The following is a 17,546-nucleotide window of genomic DNA, read 5'->3' as shown; positions in this document are numbered from 1 at the left end:
TCTCTCTCTCTCTCTCTCTCTCTCTCTCTCTCTCTCTCTCTCTCTCTCTCTCTCTCTCTCTCTCTCTCTCTCTCTCTCTCTCTCTCTCTCTCTCTCTCTCTCTCTCTCTCTCTCAGGGGGTCGCAGGTCAGATAGGACTTGGGGGAACTGTCGGTGCACCAGGACCTCTGGTGAGTTTGACCTCTTGACCTCTGGCTCCTGCACGTCACACCATACAGTCCCACACACTTGACGTTTTTCAGATAAAGCTTATTGTACATTTCCTCTGAGTACCTAGTCGTAATATGCACATTATTATCCTCCCTGCACTCTTTAGGGGCTGAAAGGCAGACCTGGGCCAGAGGGAAGACAAGGAAAGAAAGGTCAAAAGGTCAGATCAGACGTCTCTTTGTCCATTCAATCACCTCCTTGTCTTACTTTCTTTACCCCCTGTCCCTCGTGTGCTATAATATATTTAAGCTCATCATTATGAATAAAAAAATCAGACATGTACTGTCTATTATTTGGGGCGACAGTGGCTCGGGAGGTAGAGCAGTCGTCTGGTAATCCGGAGGTTCCCGGTTCGATTCCCGCTCCTCCCGGGCAGCTTGTCGAAGTGTCCTTGAGCAAGACGCTTAACCCCTAACTGCTCCCGATGAGCAGGTTGGCACCTTGCGTGGTCGCCTCCGCCGTCGGTGTGTGAGTGTGTGAGTGAATGGGTGAAATGTGAGGAACAAATTGTAAAGCGCTTTGGATAAAAGCTGCTATATAAATGCAGCCATTTACCATTATTATAATTTCACACAAGGCATCTCAATGTATTGCAGGCGGACGACGGTCAGACTGGAGGCCCGGGCAAGAAGGGACACACTGGAAAGAGGGTAGGATGCCACTGGATTACGCTTGAACTGATCGCGAACCTGATTCAATACTAAACATTTCTCTTTTTGTTTTGTTTCCAACGCAAAAGGGGAAAAGAGGAAAAGCGGGAAATAGAGGCTTAAGGGGGAAGCGAGGCGAAAAGGTCAGTTATGACTGTTAACTGTATCAGATTCTGGGAGCTGTAGCCATTACAGACGCTATACTTGACCTTTGAATGCACAGCTAATGTCTCTCTCTCTCTCTCTCTCTCTCTCTCTCTCTCTCTCTCTGAGAATTTGTTTAAGGTCAACGGGGGGAATCACATTTAATCAAGCCTTGACTTCTCTCTCTCGCCTGCAGGGGGAGCGCGGACGTGTCGGTTCATCCGGTCCACCGGGGAGACAGGGGCTTTATGTAAGTTATTTTTAGCCTTGCCCTGTGTATCATCTGGTTTGGGGAATATTGTGCTCTTTCTCCCTCTCTCTCTCCCTCTCTCTCTCTCTCTTTCTCTCTCTGTGCCAGGGGGGGATTAGGTGTACAACTCAATCACTGGTGTCCTTAAAATACACCTTTCTCTCTCTCTCTCTCTCTCTCTCTCTCTCTCTCTCTCTCTCTCTCTCTCTCTCTCTCTCTCTCTCTCTCTCTCTCTCTCTCTCCTCTCTCTCTCTCTCTCTACTCTCTCTCTCTACTCTTTCTCTTGCTCTTGCTCTCTCTCTCATAACTCTCCTCTCTCTCTCTCGCTCTCTCACTCTTCTCTTGCTCTCTCTCATAACTCTCTCTCTCGCTCTCTCTTTCTGTGTCTCTCTCTCTCCCTCTCGTTGTGTGTCTCTCTCTCTCTCTCTCTGTGTCTCTCTCTCTCTCTCTGTGTCCTCTCTCTCTCTCTCTCTCTCTCTCTTCTCTCTCTCTCTCTCTCTCTCTCTCTCTCTCTCTCTCTCTCTCTCTCTCTCTCCACAGGGTACTGCTGGACTACATGGAGAAGAGGGGGTACCGGGTGCAGGAGGCTTGAAGGTAGGCTCCCTAGACTGAGTCCCTCCTAACAGGACAATGCAGATATAGATATTATTATTATGAGGATCATTTCCGTATCCCTCGTTTCCAGGGGGAGCCTGGCGTGATGGGAGCTGCCGGCCCGTCTGGCGGAGATGGCTTAACGGTACCGTTATATATATCACTGCATATTTCATTTCAGTACACCAATGTCTGCAAATCAAATCAAATCAAATGTGTTTGTAAGGCCCGACAACACACGTTAATGTCCCCATGGGCACGTCTTCTTTAACACTTTGAGTGCCAACGACGAGAATTCTCGTTATTTCATGCCAACCGTTCAGTGACAAGGACGAGAAATCTCGTTATTAATCGTTATTTTTTTATTAGCGATTTCCATTCATTTCTCATCAATCTAGCAGCCTCACGTTACCACTGGGACTCTCTCTGAGCTCGAACAGGGAAAATACCGCCCCCTATCGTCTCCCGGATGGTAATGCACCCTTTGGATTGGACTGAATGAAAATGCATGGGGAAAAGAAAATCCGGAATCCACATTTTACTTAACCGGCATGTAACCTGAGCCGATTGCATTCATTGCCGACCCTCAGAACAGCATGGAATATGTGTTTCGAGCACCCAGCGTTGGATCAATAAATGCGATCGATATTTGGTAGCATACATCTGATCTGAGGTAAGGAATCTATTTTACCAGTCTTGGGGTAATCAGAGCTTTTTTCACAGATATATCAACGTGGGCCCTATATGTGTGTGTGTGCAGGGCAGCCTGGGAGAAATGCGAGGCCCTGTGCGAGATTTAAACATATTCGTAAATAATAGCGCTGCCCGAGGCTGGGCATGATACAGTCAACATATAGCAAGAGAGAGAGCGAGAGAGAGCTCCCGTTCTACAGTCAATATACAGTGTACAGAGAGAGAGACACATTGGAAAGAAATTGAAATGCTATTTGGCCCTAAACAGAGAGTACACAGTGGCAGAATACCTGAGCACTGTGACTGAAGATCCTTGACTAGGTACAGACTCAGCGAGCACAGCCTAGCCATCGAGAAAGGCCGCCATAGGCAGACTGTGTGTGTTAGAAAGAGAGAGAGAGAGAGAGAGAGAGAGCATGTGTGTTAGAGAGAGAGCATGTATGAGAGAGATAAGCAAAGATGACCCCCTAAAGGATATTCAACTTTTAATGAAAGAACAAAACAGAAGGAAAAGATAACTTCACAAAGGCAACATGAATATACATAGATCCAAAAGGACAAAGATCAACACTTAAATCCAAAGAGAAGAGGGTCTATACCAGAGAAAACAAAGCAGCAAGGAGCCAATGGCCGACAGCTAAAGGCTAGCCAGGTAGGCTACTGACACCAGGCCACACACAGCTTTGGCCAACGGCCCAACGCTACCCAAGCTACACAAACGACCAAGACAATGAATTCACACACAGCACATGTCGTATCTCCAAATGTTGTGAAGTAACATATGTTTTGCCTGGAAAAAAACATCGTTATTAACAAAACATTCGGGAGGGGAAGGAAGGAAGAGTGGGGTAATGTCATGACATTTTCATTAATCTTACCTGCACCAAGGAACGCAGGGCGAAAGGCCGCAACACAGGTCTCCACGTTGACGAAAGGCCTCTCGCTGTCGGGACAAAAATAAGCTATGGCCAGAGCCTTGTCATGGTGCAGGCCCGACTACATCTTCTGTCAAAGATGATGTCGTAGTCAGAGTGCCAGAACCCCCTGCTATTCTCACGGCTAATGTCAATGGTCGTAGCACAAGCTAACAGCTAACTCAAGGCTAACTGATAGCATCAAACGAACGTTCCCAGCCGAGCGCAGCCGGCAGCTAACGTCGTAGCTAAACAGCTAACTGGCTAACAGTTAGCTCAACCAGGCTATCGCTAACCATTAGCTAACGCAGAAGCAAGCTATGCGGCTACATACAGGTGCTGACACCAGGCCACACACCGTTAGCTACTAGTAGTACTACAACAGCTAGTCGGCCAGTTTAGCTCCAGAGAGAGAGAGAGAGAGAGAGAGAGATGTCCACGGCGGGAATAGAATAGAGTTAATAGAATAGGTTAAAAACTCACCAAACGTCCAAGAGGATGGAGACAACCGCGTGGAGTTGACGAAGTTCATCTGCCAAACGGCCATCCTCTTCATCTTGGCTGCATACGCTGTCTCTAGGTTAGCTAACGCTAGTTAGCCTTTAGCTAAGCTAGCTACTAGCCGACATCATCATGGCTATATCCCGACTGCATCATGACAAGGCTCCGGCCATTTGTCCCGCCAGCGAGAGGCCTTTCGTCAACGTTCCTTGGTGACCGACCGACCTCTTCGTCTTGGCTGGCATAACTAAGCATAATAGTCAAAAGCTGCACGCGCGAAATAGTCAAACGCAGCTGACTCACGCCGGCGTACTACACATGATGTAAGTAACAACTCCCTTCGTTGAAACCAATAGTATGTCTGCTGCAGAGCACCAGAGCTCCAATAGTGAGTATGTCACTGCAGACCCAGGAACAAGTCAGACACATTCTACAAACGTGTCTAATGTGAAATATATAAGCATATAAGCAAAACTAGATTTTAGGTCTGTGATGAAAAAGGGCCTCGCGGGAAGGGGGGCCTCGCAAAAAAAATAAAAATTATAAATAAAAAAATAAAAAAAATTATATATAAAAAATATATATTTTTTTATTTTTTTTTATTTTTTATTTTGCGAGGCCCCCCTTCCCGCGAGGCCCTGTGCGACCGCACTGCTCGCACACCCCCTGAGGCGGCCCTGTGTGTGTGTGTGTTGATCAGGAAATAGATAATAGATTTTTCAGCCCGCTTCTCTAGCGTGCATAAGTACACATATACTATCGATAATCTAGCGTTTATTTGAAAACTATTCATAAATAGGCCGAAAAATTACAACGTTTTTTGTGTATTCCAGTAAAGGGCGATTCCTGTGGAATCTCTTTTTTTTTAGAAAACTTCCAAAAACGAGCGTTTTTCAAAATGGTATAAAACGGAAATGTACAGATGAAAAAAACAATCCATTTCGACAATGTTGACTGCAAGCAAGTCATTGATAAGCGACGGGCGTATTAGACACATAGCCATAATTTAAGATATAGTTTATGCGTTCGCAAATGTGCTCGCCCTCTCATTGAATAGAGCGCTGGCACTCAAGCGCTAAATCGTGCGCCCCCTGCTGGCATTGAAAGTGTTAAACAAGTCAAGAAGAAACATCACAATAAATCAAGAACAAAACAAAAACACCATGAAGTCCAAAACATTTTAAATAAATCAAATAAAACTCACTATAACCTAGCAATAGGAATAAATTTACCACAGGCAATGTGGAGGAGAGAAACCTTGGAAGGGCCGTTCAAGGGGGGATCTCCCTTCTTAGATGTAGTAGGGTTGCAGTAAAACAGGCCTGCACACACAGTATAGTATGTCAAACCATCTGTATTCACTGATAGCCATCTGCATCGCCGCATGATGTTCTCGTGTGTATTCTGAAGAAAAGTGTTCTTGTCTTGGCTTTCTTCAGGGGATGGAAGGCCACACGGGGGAGCCAGGGACAGCTGGTCCAAAGGGAGAGCAGGTAAGGGAATACAGCATAGCTCTCTTCCTTATATAGGACTTATATAACAGGAGGTGCAAATCCAGAGCCTGCAGAATAATGAAGGACCCTCACCACCCCAACAACAGCCTGTTCAAGCTGCTGCGGTCAGGCAAGCGCCTACGGTCACACGCAACAAGAACAGAGAGACTACGGCTCAGCTTCTTCTCCAGGCCATCAGAACACTGAACACTGAACTCTCCACACACAAGTACACATGAGCACACACACACACACACACACACACAACACACATGCTGCAATCGTTTTATACAATCGCTTTAAACAAAATGGAAAGGTCACTTTAAAGGAATGAGGAATATAAAGGTCACTTTAAGAAAAGAACCGATGTGGTTCTTGTATAGTATAGTTTAGATATAGTAAGTATAGCATAATGACAGAGTTAAAACTGTATATTGTATAGTAGTGTGGACCCAGTGCCTTCTCAGGAATTTACATGTCTATTTTTATCATGCACATGTCTTCTTTTAATTTTTTTTATCTATTTTTTTCCCCCTATTTTTTCGTATTTTTCTCCCATCCCAATTTAGTCGTTATGCCAATTCCCTTCCTGGTCGTTGCACGCTTTTGCCCCCTACTGTCGGTCTGGGGAGGGAGAAGACTACCACATGCCTTCCTCCGATACATGTGGAGTCAGCCAGCCACTTCTTTTCACCTGACAGCGAGGACTCTCACCGGGAGAGTGTAACGCGTGGAAGGATCACACTATCTCCCCCAGATCCCTTCCCTGCTGAACAGGCGCCCCGACCGACCAGTAGGAGTCGCTGTTTTACAACGACCAGGACACATACCCCACCGGCTTCCCACCCGCTAAACACTGCCAATTGTGTTAGTATGGACGACTGACCAAGCCGGAGGTACCGCTGACAGCTGGATTCGATCCCAGAGTCTCTGCGGTGGTATTCGGGCGCTTAGTCCGCTGTGCTACCCAGCCGCACCTATGCACATGTCTTCTTATTACCTGTTTTTTTTATGTCTATTTTTATTATTAGTATTATTGCACAATCTATGTGGGCATGACCACCCGCATTTCACTGTATGCCCTGGTATGTATGTGACAAATAAACCTCTTGAATCTTGAATCTCTGGGCCATCGGTTCTATCATGTCCGCCCCTCTGTCTCCTCCTCTAAGCACACCGCATTCATCACGGCATCCATTGTGTCTCCGCAGGGGGACATCGGTCCACACGGGACCTGGGGGACGCCGGGACTACCGGGGCTGCCTGTAAGACATCTCTTCTGGGGTAGAGACCACCGCAACACTTCCGGTATTCTAGAATCATGGGAGAGAGACCGGGGGGGGGGGGATTAATGAATGTGGATGAGAGCCTTGACATCAAGTGGTTGTAGCTACGGCTGTGTGGGGGGGGGGGGGCGCTGGAGACATGATCCAATAGACTGTTATACACCTGAGTCTCCTGAACACGGAGAGACCAGTCCCAAGTCGATCGGTACTTTCTCTGCCGAGCTATAGTCACTTTTCCGCACCTACTCCCGAACTCTGCATGCACAGATTTCCCACGGAGTCTCTGGATTGTCCAGAGATGTAGGTTTATCAATCTGCGAGTGCAGAGAAAGTGCCGATCGACTTGGGATTAGTCTCTCCGTGTTCAGGAGACTCAGGCGTACATATAAAAGTCTATTGGATCATGTCTCCATAATGTCAAGGCTCTCATCCACATTCATTAATTCCCCCCCCCGGCTCTCTCTCTCCCATGAGCTCAATGTAACACGGACGTGCAGTGGTCTATTGGAGTCAAAGAGGAAGTACATTGATGTCAATAATGTGATGAGCACCACTCTAACAGCTGTCCATTCCTTCTCTTTGCAGGGTTTGTTTGGACATAAGGTGTGTTTGTGAAACGAAACCTCAGTAAATGTATATGTGAACACGCATCATGACGAGAAACTAAATCTATATGTGAACTAAATATTTATATAATTTTACTCTGAAAGCCATATTTCCACCTAATTAGATACTGTTTTGTGATCATCATCAGGGCCTGAAAGGATTTGTCGGCCAGTCGGGTCGTGTTGGAACGAGAGGCGTACCTGTGAGTAGAACTCTCTTCACGCTCCAGCTGAAGACGTCCGCAGTGTAGTCTGGGTTTATATCTCCTGTGTCCTCGGCAGGGATCTAAAGTACTTGAGTAATTGTACTTTGTTACAATACTTAAGTACTGTTTTGGGGGATTTGTACTTTACTTGAGTATTTTTTCTTTTTTAAACCACTTTTTCTCCCATTTTCTATATTTTCTCCCATCCCAATTTCGTATCATCTAATTCAACCCTCCCCTGTCACGAACGCTGCTTCTTGCCTCCCACAAGCCGGCTGCAATGTGGACTAAGTCATACATAGCACAAGTCCCCTCCGGTACTTGAGGTAACAGCAGTCGCATCTTCTCACCTGCGCAGCTCGATCTCTCAGTGGCGAGGAGTAACGCGTGGGAGGCTCACGCTGCCCCCGACACTTCCTGATTCTACTGCGCAGGCGCACCAACCGACCTGTAGGAGTCGCTGTCCACAACGCCCGATCCCCACCCATCAGTTTCCCACCCCCTAATACGGCCAATGTGTATTAGTATGAACGACCAGCTAAACTGAAAGCAATGTGGAGTGCTGGGCGAGCCCAGCGTCTCCGCATTTGTGGCGAGCGCCTTGCCCACTACGCCACGTAGCCGCCCGTACTTTACTTGAGTATTATTAGGTTTGTGTACTTGTACTTTTACTCAATTACATTTCAGAGAAAAAAGACGTTAACGTTATTAATCCTGCGGCCGCACTTTATTTAAAAACAGCCAATCAAACCCCCATCAATGGGAAATGAACCCGCCCATACCCATGCTGATTGGTCCTTGTGCAAGACTAGAAAGCGGGGATCTTTGATTAAACACCTGCTATCAGAAGAATAGACAGTCAGAAAAAAAGTTTTTACTTTTACTTTTTAGTACTTAAGTACATTTAAAAGTAGAAACTTTTTGACTTTTACTCAAGTGTGTTTTTAGCCAGATACTCTGACTTTTACTTGAGTACGATTTTGAGACGGTACCCATACTTTCACTTAAGTATAATTTCTGGGTACTTGTTACACCCCTGGTCCTCGGGTGGTTATAATTCATGTTTGTATTCCATGTGTTTTTGTCAGGGTCCCCCCGGCCCCCCCGGACCCCCAGGAGCTTCGCTGAACCTCACACTAACTCAACTGAAGGTAATGGTTGCTGGCAATGAAATGGTTCTAAATGCTCTCTTCTATTGAGAAACCTTAAAAGGGGAACTACACCCCAAATGTCAGAATCCATACATGTTATTCCTCTGGTCTAAGACGGTACAAAGATATCAGTGAAAATTAGCAACTCTCCCAAATCCCAAAACGAGTGTGCTAAAACTCAAACTTGTGATGTCATCAAGTAAGTAAGTAAAACTTTATTTGTATAGCGCCCTTCTCAGCCCAAGTGCCCAGAGTGCTTCACAGCATTTTTAAAAACATCAGTAGAAAATACAAGAAATAAAACATGTGGGGGGAAAAAAACATTAAAAAATCTGCTAAAACACCAGAATAGACAACGAAAAACTACAACAAAAACAAGAACAAGGCGGTCAGGTGGCGTAGCGGAGATGGCGTTCGTCACCAACGCCGGAGATGCTGGATTCGCGTGTTTGAATCCAGCTCCCGGCGTTGTCACCAGTTTGGCTGGCCGTTCACACTAATACAATTTGGCAGTATTAGGGGGTGGGGAAGCTGGCGTTGTGGACAGCGACGCCTACAGGTCAGGTCTCGGCGCTTGCTAAGCGGGGCAGGACTTGGTGGATAGCGTGCCCTCCCACGCGTTACACTTCACCAATGAGAGTCCTCGCTGCCAAGTGAAAAGACGTCACTGGCTGTCGGCGCACGTCTCGGGGGAAGCGTGTGATCGACTCGGGACGCCCTTGTACCGACTCGTAGGAGAACATGCATACAGCAGCCAGGTAGGGGAGGGGGGGGGAATTGGCACAACGACTAATTGGGACAGGGAGAAAATCAAAAAAAAAAAAAAAAAAACATGAACAGAGAGAAAACGGCTGAGTGTTTAAAAGACCTGCCTGTAGAAGTGGGTTTTTAGCTGCCTTTTGAAGGTGAGCTCTGAGGGAGCGGTGTTCAGGGCTAAAGGGAGGAGGGCGTTCCAGAGCCTTGGGGCTGCAGTCACTGCAAAGGCTCGGTCCCCCTTCTGTCTTGAGTCTGGTCCTGGGCTCCACCAGGAGCTCCTGATGGGAAGACCTGGTCCTGGGCTCCACCAGGAGCTCCTGATGGGAAGACCTGGTCCTGGGCTCCACCAGGAGCTCCTGATGGGAAGACCTGGTCCTGGGCTCCACCAGGAGCTCCTGATGGGAAGACCTGGTCCTGGGCTCCACCAGGAGCTCCTGATAGGAAGACCTGGTCCTGGGCTCCACCAGGAGCTCCTGATGGGAAGACCTGGTCCTGGGCTCCACCAGGAGCTCCTGATGGGAAGACCTGGTCCTGGGCTCCACCAGGAGCTCCTGATGGGAAGACCTGGTCCTGGGCACCACCAGGAGCTCCTGATGGGAAGACTGCAGTGACCGGCTGGAGGAGAGTGGGCGTAGGAGCTCATTGGGGGGGCTTCCCCATGGGGGGCTCTGTTATTGTATCGAGTATAATCACAATGGAGAACGTAGCTGTGGCTCCGACCCCGACCACCAATAACCTAGGTGTGGTACTTGACGACCGGCTGGACTTCACACCGCTCACATCGCCTCAACAACCAGAACCTGCGGATTCTTCCTGAGCGACATGAGAAAGATCTGCACCTTCTTGACAAAAGAATCCGCCCAACACTCCTCTTGTAATCATCAGTCATGCCTTGCCTATTGCAATGCACCGCTTGCTGGTTTACCGGCTTGTGTGCAACCAAAGCGCTTCGACTCATACAGAACACAGCGGCCCGCCTGATCTCCAACCTGCCAAAGTCCATGTCACCTCACTTCTTAGAGAGAGCTGCACTGGCTTCTCATTGCCGCACAAATCCACTTCACAAGGCTGTTAAATGACTAAATGTAAATATAAAGTGTATATTTGTATGACTAAAAGTATAAAGTCTGGGAGCTCCCGTAGCTCACCGCATATCTCGGCGCTATTTCTGTGTCGGGGAAAACCGTGCTCGTCACGGATCTGGGGGACACGAGTTCGATTCCCGGACCCGCCGTCATTTCTCAGAATGTCTTCCCCTGCTCTACATCCCATTTCAACCTGTTTCTGTCGGTCATGCTTGACCAGAAAAGCGATAAACGCTAAAAAAAATTGTTAAAAAAAAAAAAAAAGTATAAAGTCTGAAGTTGCTCCATAGATGATGCATTTGGAAAGAGTATATAGGTGACACCCAGGGGAATGTTCTGAGTATACATGTTCTGTTTCAGACCTGAGAACACTACTATAGAATAAAGCTCATTTGGATATAAAAATAGAGAACAAACGTTCTGTGGCTCCACATTCATTGCCAACGGCTCCAGACGTTATACTTGATGACGTCACAAGGTTGATTCTTACTTCTCTGGTTTCTGGCTTTGGGAGAGAGAGAGTAGATCACGTTCACAGATATTGATTGAACTGTCTTAGGCCATGAACATAATTCAAATGTTTAATTTGAGTGCTGTTTTACTGTATTGATATAGATTAGATACAACCATTCCTCAGGAAAGTCCTCCTTGTCTCCCGTCTCACTGATAAAGGGCATCATGCACCTGGCAGACAGGCCCAACTACTCCCTGGTCCAGAATCTACTGGATTCCCTCCTCAGAGACCTGCGCTGGTTCCTAGATCCACCAGATGGCAGCAAGGAGCACCCAGCGACCAGCTGCCTGGAGCTCTGGCTAGTGCACCACAACTCCACTAACGGTCAGAACCTCATAGAACCTAGAGGTGGTGCTGGAACCAAGACCATTAACCCTTTCACTACCACACTACAGACGGTTAACCTTTCACTACCACACTACAGACGGTTAACCTTCCACTACCACACTACACAAGGTTAACCTTTCACTACCACCCTACAGAAGGTTAACCTTTCACTACCACACTACAGAAGGTTTACCTTTCACTACCACGCTACAGAAGGTTAACCTTTCACTACCACACTACAGAAGGTCAACCCTTTCACTACCACACTACAGAAGGTTTACCTTTCACTACCACACTACAGAAGGTTAACCTTTCACTACCACACTACAGAAGGTCAACCCTTTCACTACCACACTGCAGAAGGTTAACCTTTCACTACCACACTACAGACGGTTAACCCTTTCACTACCACACTACAGAAGGTCAACCCTTTCACTACCACACTGCAGAAGGTTAACCTTTCACTACCACACTACAGAAGGTTAACCCTTTCACTACCACACTACAGAAGGTTAACCTTTCACTACCACACTACAGAAGGTCAACCCTTTCACTACCACACTGCAGAAGGTTAACCTTTCACTTCCACACTGCAGAAGGTTAACCCTTTCATTACCACACTACAGAAGGTTAACCTTTCTCTACCGGTTAACCCTTTCACTACCACACTACAGACGGTTAAACTTTCACTTCCACACTGCAGAAGGTTAACCCTTTCACTACCACACTACAGACGGTTAACTTTTCACTACCACACTACAGAAGGTTAACCTTTCACTTCCACACTGCAGAAGGTTAACCTTTCACTACCACACTACAGACGGTTAACCTTTCACTACCACACTACAGAAGGTTAACCTTTCACTACCACACTACAGAAGGTTAACCCTTTCACTACCACACTACAGAAGGCTAACCTTTCACTACCACACTACAGACGGTTAACCTTTCACTACCACACTACAGAAGGTTAACCCTTTCACTACCACACTACAGAAGGTTAACCTTTCACTGCCACACGACAAATGGTTAACCCTTTCACAACCACACTACAGAAGGTTAACCCTTTCACTACCACACTACAGACGGTTAACCCTTTCACTGCCACACGACAAAGGGTTAACCCTTTCACAACCACACTTCAGAAGGTTAACCCTTTCACTGTCACAGGACAAAGCGTAACCCTTTCACAACCACACTACAGAAGGTTAACCCTTTCACTACCACACTACAGACGGTTAACCTTTCACTACCACACTACAGAAGGTTAACCCTTTCACTACCACACTACAAACAGTTAAGCTTTCACTGCCACACGACAAATGGTTAACCCTTTCACAACCACACTACAGAAGGTTAACCCTTTCACTACCACACTACAGACGGTTAACCATTTCACTGCCACACGACAAATGGTTAACCCTTTCACAAGCACACTACAGAAGGTTAACCCTTTCACTACCACACTACAGACGGTTAACCCTTTCACTGCCACACGACAAAGGGTTAACCCTTTCACAACCACACTACAGAAGGTTAACGCTTTCACTGTCACAGGACAAAGCGTAACCCTTTCACAACCACACTACAGAAGGTTAACCCTTTCACTACCACACTACAGACGGTTAACCTTTCACTACCACACTACAGAAGGTTAACCCTTTCACTACCACACTACAGACAGTTAACCCTGTAGTGTCAGTGTGGTAGTGATTGATGTTGCTCAAGAATCTTATTTAGCAATATTGCACTAAATTAGCCTACTATGCCTACTTACTGTAAACAAAATTGTAAGAATAAATAAACAGATAACATTAAACCTTACATGGTTTTACATGAAGTGTACTGACAGATTATAATAGTGACAGCAGGTGCCTAATCAAGTGAAACACACACACACGCACACGCACGCACACACAGCACAGTATTTCTAGAGGTGCTTCTTCCCAGCGACTATGTCAAACCCCGCCCCCTTTTCTCGATCCTCCAATCACAACTGTTGCTTTCCTGGAAAGCGACCATTGTGGTTGGAGGATCAAGAAAAGAGGGTGGGGTTTGAGTCAATTCTACTGTACGGATGATAAGAAGCAGAGGATGAGAACCTCCATTAGCTTCTTTCATGTGACTTGACGCCAAAGAGGAAGCCAGTGTCTGATGGAAATGCGTGGGTTTTCTTTGTTTCCTATAGGGATGTATTACATTGATCCTAACCAGGGCAGCCCAGAAGATGCTCTGCTGGCATACTGTGACTTCACAGCAGAGCCCAAGACCTGCCTGAACCCCATCCTGCCTCAGGTACAGTATATCCCCCAAGACTGACATCATCCTTATGATTTGGTAATAATAACATGTTGTACCCATGTAATAATAACATACAAAATAACATCTAAACCACTAGGTTCCAGTAAGGGCTTGGCTGAAGGACTCCGGGACAAACGACTCGTTTCATTGGCTGAGTACAACGGAAGAAGGCTTCCAGGTGACTGTCAGATCCAATCACAAACTCGTCCTTTTCCCTAGATACGATTAACCCTTTCACACTACAGACTGTTAACCTTTCGCTACCACACTACAGACGGTTAACCGTCTGTAGTGTGGTAGTGAAAGGGTTAACCTTCTGTAGTGTGGTTGTGAAAAGGGTTAACCTTCTGTAGTGTGGTAGTGAAAGGGTTAACCTTCTGTAGTGTGGTTGTGAAAAGGGTTAACCTTCTGTGGTGTGGCAGTGAAAGGGTTAACCTGCTGTATTGTCGCAGTGAAAGGGTTAACCCTTTGGTTGTGTGGCAGTGAAAGGGTTAACCTTCTGTATTGTCGCAGTGAAAGGGTTAACCCTTTGGTTGTGTGGCAGTGAAAGGGTTAATCTGCCTCCTTTGTTGGTTGTCTGCCCCTCTCCCGAGTCACATGCCTCTCTCGTCTGTCTCCCTCACCCCAGTTTGAGTACCTGTCTGCCCCTCTCCCGAGTCGCATGCCTCTCTCGTCTGTCTCCCTGACCCCAGTTTGAGTACCTGTCTGCCCCTCTCCCGAGTCACATGCCTCTCTCGTCTGTCTCCCTGACCCCAGTTTGAGTACCTGTCTGCCCCTCTCCCGAGTCACATGCCTCTCTCGTCTCTCTCCCTCACCCCAGTTTGAGTACCTGTCTGCCCCTCTCCCGAGTCACATGCCTCTCTCGTCTGTCTCCCTGACCCCAGTTTGAGTACCTGTCTGCCCCTCTCCCGAGTCACATGCCTCTCTCGTCTGTCTCCCTGACCCCAGTTTGAGTACCTGTCTGCCCCTCTCCCTAGTCACATGCCTCTCTCGTCTGTCTCCCTGACCCCAGTTTGAGTACCCGGACGGGGGGGTGGTGCAGATGAGGTTCCTGAGGCTGAACAGCAGGCTCGCCGCCCAGAGCGTCACCTACCGCTGCGGGCCGGGCAGCACCCAGGGCGGCCACCAGAGGGACGTCAAGTTCATGGCCGACACGCGGAGACAGAGTTACCTCGGGACGTTACGAGACTGCGTGGTGAGAACCCGGCAGCAGCACGCAGCGTCGATATGAGTGGGAATCGGTCGATACTGGGCTAAAACAGGGTATCGGAGAGGATTTTACCCAATTCTAAAATCGGTGAAAAGAGCCGTGTGCAACGTGTTAGAAATCAAAGTGGAGTCAGATTTATTTGTAGACCCCCAGATCTCATGACATGTCTCAATGGGCTTCACAGGCCCACAATTGAACAACACCCCCCAAGAAGAAAAAATTAAAACCTTAATAGGGAAAAAAGGGAAGAAACATCAGGCCTCGTCCACACGTCCACGGGTATTTTTTTTAAACCATAGCTATTTTTTTTATGCGGCTTGGCATTTCGTCCACAACGCAAACTGCATTTTAGGTCACTGAAACCAAACCTTTTTGAAAACTCCTGCCAGAGTGAAGATTTTTAGAAAATCATTTTTTTTTTTTTTAAATACACAGTTAATTCTATACTATTCTAATGTGGTGTTGCCAGACATCCTGCTGTGCAGGTACTTTACTGTATCTTTTATATTGTTTATTTCCTCTGTCATGTCCGTATGTATGTGTCTGTGGCTGTAGTGTGGGTGTGAGCCCAATACAAATTTCCCAGCTGATGGGACAATAATAAAGTGACTCTTGATTAAAATGTGTCCCCCCCCCCCCCCCCCCACACACACAGCCCTCGGAGGAGCTGACTTCAGAACCCCAGACCTCCGTGTTCCAGTTTGAGACGGAGGAGCTCCACCTGCTGCCCCTCCGAGACGTGGCCGTCTCCGGTACTGACCCGGAACTGACCCGGGCGTTTGGCTTCACCATAGGGCCCGTGTGCTTCAGCTAGGTGGTGCGGGGGGGGGGGGGGGGGACAAGACCCTGATCTCCCCCAGGAGCGTCCAAGAGCACGGGCCCGTTTATTAAACCCTTTCACTACCACACTACCAAAGGGTTAACCCTTTCACCGAGACACTAACAGAAGGTTAACCCTTTCGCTGCCATGCGACAAAGGGGTTAACCCTTTCACTGCCACACTACAGACGGTTAGACAGTCTGTAGTGTGGTAGTGAACGGGTTAACCTTCTGTAGTGTGGTAGTGAACGGGGTAAACGGCACAACAGAGAGTGGAGAGAGTGACAGGGAGGAGAACAGACAAAGCTTGTGTGAACTGAGGATTCTGCAGGAGAGAGACTTTTCCGTGAAGGTTCGCCGTTCAGAGACGGACTTGACAGACGAGCGTCCGTTTTCCCCACACTGGGGATACTTTAAAAACCTGAGGTTCTGGAGATGGGTTACCTTTTCTTTTGTACATTTTGTTTACATGTATTTGTTATTGTTGAAACAGGGGCTTATTTATGTAATTGGTCGACTTGACAATGTTTTTATTCGGGCATTTGCATTTTTAATCAGGTACCGTTTTTTTTTTCTCCTCTCGATCCAGAGCATTGTGGGTAATGTGACTGTACTGTAACTCGGTGTAACAACGTGTCCCAAAATGGAGACGCAGCTTTAAAAAATAAAAATAAAAACATCTTTCTTGTGCTCGCTTCACCTCATGGCCTCCGCTGACCTCACTCAACATGTCACGAGCTCCAACGGGAAGCTCTATCGACGGCGTGCGTCATCATCAGACCACTGTGAGATACTCGGAAGGAAATTGTACAATCGTCTTGCGATTTTCGCTTTAATAGCGTCAAAAAGGTGTCCATCGCAACTCTAATGTCAATACACATGGAGGTTGCTGTAGATATTGTTTCACAAGTTGATATTTCTACTGCATGCAGGCTTTCATAAGGCTTCGGTGAGTGTAGCTGTCCTATCTGGCAGAGATACTTTATTCCATCGCTTCATTTAAAAGAACATTTGTTTTACTTAACTCTGGGGTTAAGCATGTGTACTTTTTGTTGTAATGATCTTAATTTATGTCGTCTTGATTTGAGTTCAAGTTTGTTGTTTCTTTATTTTTTTTCAATTTTTACTTGAAAAATTACAATTCTTTTTTCTTTCCATGTTTTGTTATTTTTCTTGCTGGAGCTGCACATTATTATGCATCAATAAATGAAGGAACTGTACTGTATTTATTTGTATATGGAACAAAAAGTACTGTATCCCAGTGGTTCTCACCGCTTCTTAGTCGTTTTTCTTTCTGACCCTTTCTTTGCTTCTCATCACAATTTTTTTTGTTTTATGGCCGTATTGCTACCTGGTTTCAACCACCTGTCATTTTCATTGTCTCCCCATCTGAACAAATCACATCAACAAAGGTACTCTGCCCCAAGCTACATCGCTCATAACGCAAAGGATATTAGAAATATGCTTTTTGTAACGTGGGAAATAGCACCATATAGAAAAGTTTAAGTTCAATTAGTACAGGCAGTGAAAATATGGTATTGGTGCATGATCATTCCTACTATACCTGGTAGTACTATCCATGGTCTCTCTCTCTTTGATTGATTGAAAACTTTATTAACAGCTTGCAGAATGGGTACAATACAGTACGGCTCAATACACACAATTGTTAAGGGGATGCAGACCAGAGAAAGACTTTCGTCTTGTTTACATCAGGGTCCCCCATTTTCAATTCATCATAACAATTATGACACAGATATACAGTACTGTTTATTTACAGACAGAGTTTCAAAACGAATATATACATTTGAGGGGGAGGAAACTGTACATGTGGGGGGGG

At 46.6% G+C, this 17,546-nt stretch overlaps 1 protein-coding gene across 1 annotated transcript; it reads left to right on the top strand.

The window, feature by feature from the left end:
- Nucleotides 1-321: 321 nt before the first annotated feature.
- On the top strand, nucleotides 322-15,704 carry LOC311223357 (collagen alpha-2(I) chain-like; the record flags this gene model as incomplete). The annotated part of the gene is made up of 16 exons (XM_084308147.1): nucleotides 322-370; nucleotides 807-860; nucleotides 950-1,003; nucleotides 1,201-1,254; nucleotides 1,795-1,848; nucleotides 1,940-1,993; nucleotides 5,396-5,449; nucleotides 6,661-6,714; nucleotides 7,321-7,338; nucleotides 7,490-7,543; nucleotides 8,635-8,697; nucleotides 11,211-11,376; nucleotides 13,568-13,674; nucleotides 13,778-13,858; nucleotides 14,693-14,875; nucleotides 15,546-15,704. The coding sequence occupies exons 6-16, from the start codon at nucleotides 1,955-1,957 to the stop codon at nucleotides 15,702-15,704; spliced, it is 978 nt and encodes a 325-aa protein (XP_084164273.1). The 5' UTR covers nucleotides 322-370; nucleotides 807-860; nucleotides 950-1,003; nucleotides 1,201-1,254; nucleotides 1,795-1,848; nucleotides 1,940-1,954.
- Between the last annotated feature and the right edge of the window lie 1,842 nt (nucleotides 15,705-17,546).

This window comes from Notolepis coatsorum, assembly GCF_963971535.1.
Source record: "Notolepis coatsorum genome assembly, chromosome: 2".
Classification (NCBI taxonomy): Eukaryota; Metazoa; Chordata; class Actinopteri; order Aulopiformes; family Paralepididae; genus Notolepis; species Notolepis coatsorum.
The sequence above is the reverse complement of the archived record's forward strand: the minus strand, read 5'-3'. Positions and strand labels throughout refer to the sequence as shown.